We start from the raw sequence: 10,451 nt of genomic DNA, 5'->3' as shown, positions 1-10,451 counted from the left end.
TGTTTACATGAGCTTCTCATTTTCCCAGGTAAAAAAACATTTGGGTCTGAAATCTTTGACCCGTAAACTTGTTAGTGTCAAAAACCCAAGTGCAACCACTGACTTAAAATCATCTCAAATAACTTTTCACACACACACACACACACACACACACACACCCCAACCAACTTGAAACATTCCACTCTTTGTTTAATTTATGGATTCCTTTCCTCTTTCTTGAAAGGATATGAGAACATAGATCAAAGTACAAGTATGCCGTGAAGTCATTACAAGAGCCACAAAAAAAGAAAAAAAAAATTTTTTTTAAATCAGTACCAAGAAAAGGATGAGGAAGCAAATCCATTATCCATTTAGGTCAATTTAATGGCTGAGATTGGGCATTAAGCCTGGTGCTGTTTCTCAGGCAGAGACGCGAGCGTGATAAGTCACAGAGCTCTTGTTATTATAAAGGAGGACTGGCTACCAATTCCCTGGAGGATACAAACTTTCTTCTGGTCCTAAATTTTTTTCTTTTTTAACAGATTTATTTATTTTTGGCTGTGTGTTGGGTCTTCGTTGCTGCATGTGGGCTTTCTCTAGTTGCAGCGAGCGGGGGCTACTCTTCGTTGCGGTGTGCAGGCTTCTCATTGCGGTGGCTTCTCGTTGTGGAGCACGGGCTCTAGGCACACGGGCTTCGGTAGTTGTGGCACGTGGGCTCAGTAGTTGTGGCTCGCGGGCGCTAGAGCACAGGCTCAGTAGTTGTGACGCACGGGCTTAGTTGCTCCGCGGCATGTGGGATCTTCCCAGACCAGGGCTCGAACCCGTGTCCCCTGCATTGGCAGGCGGATTCTTAACCACTGCGTCACCAGGGAAGCCCCTTCCAGTCCTAAATCTAAAAGAATTTTTCACACAAGACCTTATTTAGGAGACAGTAACAACACAACAGCCTCCATAAGTTTTATGGAAAAAGCAGAAGTGGTTTTCATGTGGCCGTTTCTTCCAACAACCTTGGAGGAAAGCCAAGGGTACAGCAGCTTGCACAGCAGCTCAGTAAAGTTCTTCCTTGTTCTTAGACAAGAAATGAACTTAGCACATTTGACTTTTCCTCTTAATATGCTTAAGTAAATTACACAGGAGGCAAGACCACGTGAAAATGCACTTGGTTTCTTCCTGACTGGGTCACTGGTGGGCACACAAATGTGCCTTTCCTTTCATATGTGTGGACTGCCTTGCTCACCCCTGGGCCGACAGCCCACACCCCTACCTGCCTGCCTCACCACACAGGGGCAGCACTGAGCAAGCATCTGGAAGGAAGAAACTTTCAAAAATTCCATTTGTAAGCAAAGCCATCCGGCATGAATGCAATTCTACCAATCTACCAATTCCATTAATCCTGAAAATCCAGTGTGTGGCTGTTGCCATGAAAATTTAAAGGGTGTAAAAATAAAACAGCTGCTCCAATAGTAGGCATTTTTTCTCTGATACTCTTTTTAATTTTTTAAATGTCAATCCATCATATGAGATAGTAAAGAAATGCTAACATTTTTTGAACAGGAACTGTGCTAAGTATTTTACATGTGCCATCTCATTGAATCCTACAAGAACTCTATGAGGTAGGTATCATCTTTAACCCCACCATGCATATGAAGAAACGGAGGCACAGAGAGGTTAGACAGTTCTCCTAAGGTCACACAGCCCTATTTAGTGGCAGAGTGGGATTTGAGTCAACCCAGGTAGTCTGACATCAGAGCCCTTAACCCTCTATCCCAAAAGACTGATGGGATCTCACCGGTGGAAGACATATCTAGTCCACACTCATTCCCTAAACAGACATTGTCTTATTTCTCCCAGCCTCTGCCTAATGCCCAGCAAAGTTTTTCCCTATTTGGAGCTAAAACGCTCTCAAAATTGGTCAGAGTTCTTCCCTCCATAGCTCCCAGGAATAAAGTGAGTTTCTCTTTCATATTAAAGCCCCTCCAATTTTTGAAAAATTAATAATAACGTTCATTGTTGCTCCCCAACCCTCAAATAGCCCTACAGCAAGAACAGGGTGATTATTCCCCATTTACAAATATGTCCCATCCCATTCCTGCTGGCTAATGAAAGTGCTGGACGCTCCTGACATAGAGGTTTCACAACAGATTAGTTGCTTTAATCCACTCACCAGCATCAGAGACCACATTGCCATTACTAAACCGGACTTAAGAGCTATTAAAAGTAATGCATGGTCATGGTTTTTTTTAAATGCAAGCAATATGGAAAAGGATAAATTGAAATGGAAAAAAATCTCTCTCCTGCCCTGTCCAATCTCTCCTTTCAGAGGTAATCACATGTTGTTACTTTTGAATCCTTCCAGAAATTTTATTTACACATATAAACATATGCATGTGAATCTTTTAGGGATATTATGTATAATAGTCTGTAATTTGCCTTTTTCACTTAACAAGGTGTCATAGATATCTTTCAATAGCAGCACTCCTGTTAATGGCTACATGAAAGCCTCCTCTCATGCACTTTTTTTTTCCCCCTCTTACAAATAATGCTTCAGTGAAATTGTACATATATTTTTGGATGGATTCCTATAAGTGAAATTCCTGAGTGGAAGGTAAGGGCGCTTTAAATTCTGAGAGATGGAAACCAATTACACTCCTTAAAGAGTTGTAGTCATTTTTTTAAAAAATTTATTTATTTATGGCTGTGTTGGGTCTTCGTTTCTGTGCGAGGGCTTTCTCTAGTTGTGGCAAGTGGGGACCACTCTTCATCGCGGTGCGCGGGCCTCTCACTATCGCGGCCTCTCTTGTTGCGGAGCATGGGCTCCAGACGCGCAGGCTCAGTAATTGTGGCGCACGGGCTCAGCTGCTCCATGGCATGTGGGATCTTCCCGGACCAGGGCTTGAACCCGTGTCCCCTGCATTGGCAGGCAGATTCTTAACCACTGCGCCACCAGGGAAGCCCAGTTGTAGTCATTTTCACTCAAAGCAACGGTCCATCTTCCAAGTGTTGACAACATGGTTTATAATTCAACTGTTAAATCTTCCTTCAGTATCTGAAGACAGTTATTAATTGTCGTTCTTTTTGTTTTGTTTTTAATTTTTATTTTATATTATAGTTGATTTACAATGTTGGGTTAGTTTCAGGTGTACACAGTCATTCTTTCAAACAATGCTTATTATGCACCACCTACATGGCAGGCACTGCGTGAGGAGCTGGGTTTGCCATAAACCAGGAGTTCCCAACCCTACTCATCAAAATCCTCAGGGGAGCTAGTTAAAATGCAGACTCCCTGCCGCCTTCCGGGAGGTCCTGGTTCATCGACCTGTGGAGGGGCCCAGGAAGCTATTTAGTTGTTGTTTGTTGCATTCGGGTATTTTGTTTTGTTTCGTTTTGTTTAACAGCTTCCAGATCACTCAGCTAATGATAAGCAGTCAAAAGTAGAACAAATCTTCCCGCTTCTTTCTCTAGGCAAAAAACCGCTTTCTGGAAACCAAGGTGCTGGGAACAGGCAGGATCCACTGCCCCCAAAATAAAAGAACAGGGATCTGACTCCGTGATATTAATTAGTAACGTCCAAACGCCGAAATCTGTTGTTGCTCCCCACCCCTCAAAAAAACAGCCTTATGGCAGGAATGGGCTAATTATTCCCAGTTTACAAATATGCCCCATCCCATTCCTGTTGGTTAATGATAGAGTAGGAATCTCCTGACCTAGAGGTTTCACAACAGATTAGTTGCCTTGATCCACTCACCGGCGCCCGCGACTGCGATGCCGCCACCAAACCAGACTTAAAAACTTTTACTAGCGGGATTGATGGTAACGGGCACGCGCAAAAGCACCGAGGCGCGCGCGCCCCTAGCGGTCAATAAGTCTCAGCGCAATTGAGGAGTTCGCTTCCCTTGGCCACACTCGTCTTCTAACCCCGCCTCCCGTCCCGCCCCTTCCTCCCAGCGCGGACGTTGATTGGCGAGAGGCGCACTATAAGAATTTGAGCGCGGGTGTCCGAAGCCCAGGCATCAGTGCCAGTTGAGGAGAGTGATTTCTCTGTAAGGTACGGCTGAGGAGAGCTGAGAACACTTCACTCGGTCGCCTGGTCTCAGTCTCCAAGTTTTCCTGCATATTCTCCCCTCATCCTAGGCGATGTAGACGTGATGGGGGAGGCGAAAGGTCACAGTGTCCAGAAGGAAGTTTGCGGGCTGCGGGGCGCCACTCCTTGCTTCTGCTGTCCCACCTGCTGAGAATTCCACACTCATCAATAAGGCGTGGCCCTGGCATCACCTGGGGGAATGCCGGGACGCTCTCGTTTGAGTCCGCGGACCCGGGTCTTGCGGATTCAGGATTATGGAATGTGTAAAGCCAGACCTGGTACCAGCGTCTTGCGCCTTCAGTCCTCATGTGGGTCCGTGGGTTCCCATCTCAGGGCCTGAACACCTACATCTGTACCTGGCGACCTGGAAGGTGCGTACTAAGTGTGAATTGACTGAATGAGGCTTGTGGTAGGGGGCAGGCCTGCTGCAGTGGAAAGGGCATTCGCTAGTCCAGAGACTTGGGTTCCACTTCTGGCTTGGCCAGTCACTGCTGGCTGAGCAAGGTCCTCCTCTGTCTGGGCACTGATTACCTTCCGTGTGAAAGGAGAGGGTTTGGCTCTGATAAATATAAGAGTAATGCCAACAATAAGCCAGGCGTTGTGATAAGTACTGGGGATGCAGGTGAGCAACACAGCCCTGATCCCCGAACTCACTGCATGGAGGCAGGAAGATACTGAACAAACTGTCAAAAATGCACAATTACACATTTACAAGTTATGGGGGAGAAAGGATTTGACACATTTTATTTGAATTTGTAGCAATATACCAAGTTGTTTTATTGCATAAATATTTTGAATTCTTTCAATTGGTTTTTCTTTTCCAAAAGGTGGTTTTAAAACTTCACATTTCACGTATGGATCTCTCCCTATCATTTTTAGCTGAGAAGAAAGAACAACAAAAAAAAAGAATTAGAGTAAAACAGTTGATAGGCGCTTTGGATTTTTTTTTTAAAACCTATCCCATTGTCCAACACATTCTGTGGACTTAATTTTTTAGTCATTTTTTTTAAATTTTATTTATTTTTGGCTGCGTTGGGTCTTTGTTGCTATGCGCGGGCTTTTCTCTAGTTGCGGCGAGCGCAGGCTTCTCATTGCCGTGGCTTCTCTTGTTGCAGAGCACGGGCTCTAGGCACGCGGGCTTCAGTAGTTGCGGCACACGGGCTCAGTAGTTGCGACACACAGGCTCAGTAGTTGTGACTCGCAGGGTCTAGAGCGCAGGCTCAGTAGTTGTGGCGCAGGGGCTTAGTGGCTCCACGACATGTGGGATCTTCCTGGACCAGGGCTCCAACCCGTGTCCCCTGCATTGGCAGGCAGATTCTTAACCACTGCACCACCAGGGAAGCCCCTGCGAACTTTTTAAAAAGTTGTTTTCTTAGGTGGTTTGTCAATGAACATGTCTGTTCCCAAGATTCTTCAGAACATGCGGATTAGAGCCCATATACCTAATGCTGGCTTCCTGCTAATGCAGGATTATTAGAGGGGTGAGTGAGCTGGCCATGCACCTAGGTATGCTTTCAGTAGCCACTGAAAGGTGGCTACTTTCACTGGAGATGTGAATAGAATTTTAAGAACAAGGAACTGTTTAACAAGTAGGCTTGGTGAACATCAGAAGTGTGAAACTAGTTATAAGAAACCAAGCAGGTACGCAGCCCTCAAGTGTCATAGTAAAGAAACCATGATTGGGCAGGATCGGCAGGGAGGGGGCTTGGGGAGCACTAGGTTGGACCTGGGATTCTGGAAACCAGGGATGCCAGCTGTGTTCCTTGTACCTTATGCAGAAGGGAAATAACAGTCGCATGCCAGCAAGCATTACTTCGTTCATTCTCTAACATGAAGTAGATATGATTTCCATTTTGCAAATCGGAAATCAAGGCTCAGAGAACTGAAAGGTCAGTGGAACTGGACAGGTTTTATTACTGATATCTAATGAATAAAAGACTGGCATTCCTATATGTGGATGTGGGTCCCCTAATTTGATTATCAGATCATTCTTTGGAAAGGTTTTTTAGCTCTATTAGATTCTTACTATATTAAAGGTTTCTTTTAAAAAGCTGGGCCATCCATTAGGCCATGTTAACATGAGTCTTGCTAGAGTGAACGTTTGCGATTGCATTGTTTGGTTTGGATAACTTAAATTTATAATATCCCAATTTACCACTAATTTTCAGCTGTTTTAGATGCTGTGCTTTTCTTTATCTTGTATTCTCTTTAATCCATCCAAAAAATATTTCAGCTAAGTGAAATGTGGATGTTCCCTCCTTGAATGCTAGATGCAAGGAAGCCGTTATCTCCAAACTCTAGAGGATGTACTCTCATCACTTCAGATGAGAAAGCTGATGCAGGAGGAAGGAGCAGGAGCATGGAGATGCAGTTAAAGCAGGCTTCGGAATCATTGCCTGGTTTTAATCCTTCCAGGCACTTACTACTTTGTAACCAAAGGCATGAAAACCTGAGCTTCTACTTACCCACCTGACATGGGGTCTTACCAGCATGGGATTGTTGTACAGAACGACGCCTGAGATTAGCACAGTGCTGGCCTTCATTTAGGTGAGCTATGGATGAGGAAAGTGAGGAAAAGTAGGCACTTACCATGTGGATGTAGATCATCCTTGTTTTATGACACATTCCTTAGTGCTCCGCGATGCCCTTTTCCATGTCTAAATTTGAACAATGACATCTATGTTCTCATTGTACCCCAGCCACCTCAGGTCCTAAATTATTTACCCTACCTTACCTTTTTTATCAGATATGAATGCCTTAATCTCTTTAAAAATTTGAGCTTTACAAAAAGGGTAACGTGCTATATATATGTTATTTACTAAGACTTGCTTTTAAATCTCACCCTGTAAGAATTCCTCCGTATCTGTAGTTTCCACCACTGATAACTTAGGGCCACTTATTTGATGGACCTTTGAGATTTTTATTTTTCAGGACTGCTTTAAACTTTACTAGATGTATCTTGATGTCCAATTTTACAAGATACACCAGCCACTTGCCCAAATGGCTACAGTAACATATACAAATGGTCCTGTACACTGGAGTTTGGACGGTTGGGGCCAGGAAGTCCTGCTCAACTCCTCAATCCCATGTCCCCAGCTATTAATTGCACAGATGTCCCAAGTGCCTGGCACCTAACATGCTCTGAATACACAAGAATCATGTTATATAAATCCAAGTTCTAGGGTGGCCCTGGCATTTTGAAAAGCGAACCAATTTCCACTTCACACCACCATTCAATCACCTCTCCCCCAAAAGCTACTTCATTTATTAGTTTTTCAGAAATCTGAGGGCTGGATCACCCCCAACAGTGACTCTTATCGAGGTCTAGAGGACAGAGCCTGTAATCATGAAGTCATGTGGGCAGTCCAGACAAGGTGTCTGCTCTGAACCTTTCTCCTCCTGCCTCTCCATGCAGTTCTCAATGCTGCACCCAGCTTCTTCTTTCAGGAAGAGACCACTGAAAGCCACAGTTCATCTTTACACAACACATCCCCAGAACTATCATCAGTAAGACCAACAGCAGCAAAGAGCTCAGCTTTTTATTGAACGTATTACTAAAGAGGTTTAGTCAAAAAGACCAAAGCCCATGTCATCATCAGACTCTTCAGATTCTTCTTTCTTTGCTTCCACTTTCTTCTCCTCAGCTAAAAACAAAACAAAAAATAGTCAGTTACCTCTCTCAAACTCCAAAGAGCTCCAGGCCCTTCAACTTACGTGGTCAAAAATACCCTAGATTTCCCTCATCAAACTATGCCTCTGGTTTTAAGATTTCTATACATCATCTACTCTTAGCAAATGAAGAACAATTTTGCCTATAATACTTTTAATCTCCACGCTCTGATACCAAGTTTCCTACCTGGGGCAGCAGTGGTGGAGGGGGCAGGACCTCCCGCTGGTGCAGCACCAGCTGCTGGGGCAGGTCCACCTGCCCCCACATTGCAGATGAGGCTCCCGATGTTGACATTGGCCAAAGCCTGCAATACACATGCATATATAGGTAAATGCTTAGTTCTGTCCTTTTGTTCCAGCACCAAAATGCTGGCTTAACTTGCTAGGAGAAATTTCAAGCTTCCTTTAACACTCAAACCAAGATGCTTTCCACAGTTCATGTCTCCTCTTTAGAGTGAATTCAGTTTTTTACACTATGTAATTCTAGGACTTTTCCCAAGGGAATTCACTGAAGATGATTTAGGAACAATGTTTCCAATCTTTCAAGTCTCAAGGTTGAAGGACAGGAGGTGAATAGTTAGAGGCTATCAGTTTCACTTGCCAGAGATTAAGTAGCCTACACAATGGAAGGTAACCAGTGCTAAGTTCCTTGGGTAGGAATCCGGTTTTCATTAGTCTATTACCTCCTGGGTGACCGTTTTATGAAAGAATGACCTGGTTAATATATTTTCCTCATGATTTTAGAACAGAAAGAAAGAGAAAGCAGAGTCTGAGACCAAGAGAAAAAGACATAACAAAGCAAAACCTTAATTACCTCCTAGAGATAGAAATGAGGAAATTATTGCTCATACTTGGACAAGTCCAGTGGAATTCTGGCACTTCTGGAGGTTAGAATGAGCACCTGACTTAATGGTCTTCCAAAATTTGCTTCTCCAAATCACTGCCACCATCACCTTACCTTTGCAAACAAGCCTGGCCAGAAAGGTTCAACATTTACACCGGCTGCTTTAATGAGGGCATTGATCTTATCCTCCTAAAGCAAATAAAAACGGCAATCCATCAGACAGCAAAGTTTAGCTTTCGTAAATGTCTCCGAAATACTGCAAATTGAAAGCAAATCACTCGTAACATGGGTACAAAACTACGTTTACCCAGTTCAAATATTCTATCGGCATCGCATGTATGCTAATTTAAGACGACTCTTTCTTCCACTCTAAAGGCAAAAAAAAAAAAAAAAAGCCTCCGCTCTTGTGTGCCAGGTACTTTGCACGGCCTCCAGTTCATCGCTGCCACTTAACAGGCTGGGACTTGCCCAAGTCACGCAGCTATTTTAAGTTGTGAGGCAAGGCCAGAGGTGGAGCAGAGCCTCCACACCACGCAGCCAGGGCCCAGGGGGTCTTCTCAAGAGCACGAAAGGAAATCACACCAAATGGAGGTATAAAGCGTCCTGGGGCATTTTCTAGCTGCGGATGAGGCTGCCCACGTGTTGCACAAGTTTCTCTAAATACAGGTTCTCAAAGCCCGAGCGCGCCGCCGCCAAGTGAAAACCACTCCCTCCGGGGCGGGCACGTGGCCGAGGCCCCAGGCCGCCCCGCACATGGGACCACCCGATGGGAGCCCGTCCCGCCCGTCCCCCTCCGTTGGGGTGTCGATGGCCGCGGCTCCGGCCAGAAGAGTCCGCCCCGGACGCCTGCGAAGGCGGGGAACCTGCGCCCCGCCACCGGCCCACGCCCGCACTCACCGTGACCGTCACCTCATCGTCGTGCAGGATGAGGGCCGAGTAGATGCAGGCGAGCTCCGAGACGGAGGCCATGGTGCGGACGAGTGCTAGGCAGGGTCTGCCGGGCGCGGTGCTAGTCGCCGGATGAAGTGAGGATCTCACCCCAACGCGGCCTTAGCTTCCTCGGAAGGACCGAGCACCTTAGCGGAAACTGAGGAAAAGGAAGTGCCCGCCTTCGCGCAGCATCTTATACTAGCCAAGCGGACCAATCGGCGCCCGAGACTACCGGAAGAGGCGGGACTAGAACATCTCGCGACAACACACCAAAGACGCCTGCGCAAACACGTATCTCGCTCGTTTGCGGGTTCAAAAAGTTAATAGGCGTTTGCAGACGCTAGTTCCCGAGGCTTGGGTAAAAACTTAGGGCTTGTGAACAGTAAACATATTTTTAGCAAAAAGTTGCCTAGATAAACAGGTATCACTCCCACCTGCTGTAGCCCGTGTGAGAGTGTTTAAGCAGGCAGTGACCTGCTGAAGAGCAGGAAACAGGTTTTAACCTGGAGGTCCCGGTGCTTAGCGCAGCTTCTCGGATAAAATGCTAAGTGAATATAGGAGAAAATGAGAAACCTGCAACTTTACTGTAGCAGAGGCATTTGAGCGCCTACTGTGACCCAGGCACTGAGCCACACTCTGCAAGGATTCATTTAATCCTCACCCAGCATAAGAGGTAAGTACTATTATCTCCATTTTGTGGATGGCAAAACTAAGGTGTAGGCCCGGTAACTGCGCAAGATTCCGCAGTTACTACGAGGCCGAACCTGGATTTGGAATCTAGGAAACCTAAATTCAGTGCTTCCTTCTTGTGTGTGCAGAGAGGGATGGGTTTGGGGATTATGAGTAAATTTTGTCTTCTTTTTTTTTTTTATTCCCAAAGCATAAAAGATATATTAGGAATATAGGGGAACCTGCCACTTAAGCTTCATTTTTTTTTTTTTTTTTTTT

The 10,451-nt window shown here is 45.3% G+C and overlaps 1 protein-coding gene and 1 long non-coding RNA gene across 2 annotated transcripts in view; one reads left to right on the top strand and one right to left on the bottom strand.

Annotated features, from left to right (window-relative positions):
• Positions 1–7,568: 7,568 nt before the first annotated feature.
• On the bottom strand, positions 7,569–9,675 carry RPLP1 (ribosomal protein lateral stalk subunit P1). Its single transcript, XM_082448236.1, has 4 exons — positions 9,471–9,675; positions 8,688–8,762; positions 7,917–8,034; positions 7,569–7,704 (listed from the first exon to the last, which is right to left on the bottom strand). Exons 1-4 carry the CDS (start codon positions 9,540–9,542, stop codon positions 7,625–7,627), a joined length of 345 nt encoding a protein of 114 aa, XP_082304362.1. The 5' UTR covers positions 9,543–9,675; the 3' UTR covers positions 7,569–7,624.
• A 138-nt stretch (positions 9,676–9,813) lies between these two features.
• Positions 9,814–10,451, top strand: part of LOC309654219 — a 33,836-nt gene continuing 33,198 nt past the window's right edge. The window contains exon 1 of the long non-coding RNA XR_014260047.1: positions 9,814–10,176. This is a non-coding gene — a long non-coding RNA (uncharacterized lncRNA). The remainder of the gene's footprint in view (positions 10,177–10,451) is intronic.

The sequence above is a fragment of the Balaenoptera physalus genome (assembly GCF_965194825.1).
Source record: "Balaenoptera physalus genome assembly, chromosome: 2".
NCBI classification, from domain to species: domain Eukaryota; kingdom Metazoa; phylum Chordata; class Mammalia; order Artiodactyla; family Balaenopteridae; genus Balaenoptera; species Balaenoptera physalus.
The sequence above is the reverse complement of the archived record's forward strand: the minus strand, read 5'-3'. Positions and strand labels throughout refer to the sequence as shown.

What these genes read in the sequence shown, in the direction of transcription:
- RPLP1 (XM_082448236.1), bottom strand. Translation starts at nt 9,542, where the DNA reads ATGGCCTCCGTCTCGGAGCTCGCCTGCATCTACTCGGCCCTCATCCTG. An exon ending in ACGATGAGGTGACGGTCACG is followed by an intron (nt 8,763 to 9,470) that starts GTGAGTGCGGGC and finishes TATTTGCTTTAG; the next exon opens with GAGGATAAGATCAATGCCCT. An exon ending in CTCCACCACTGCTGCCCCAG is followed by an intron (nt 7,705 to 7,916) that starts GTAGGAAACTTG and finishes TTTTGTTTTTAG; the next exon opens with CTGAGGAGAAGAAAGTGGAA.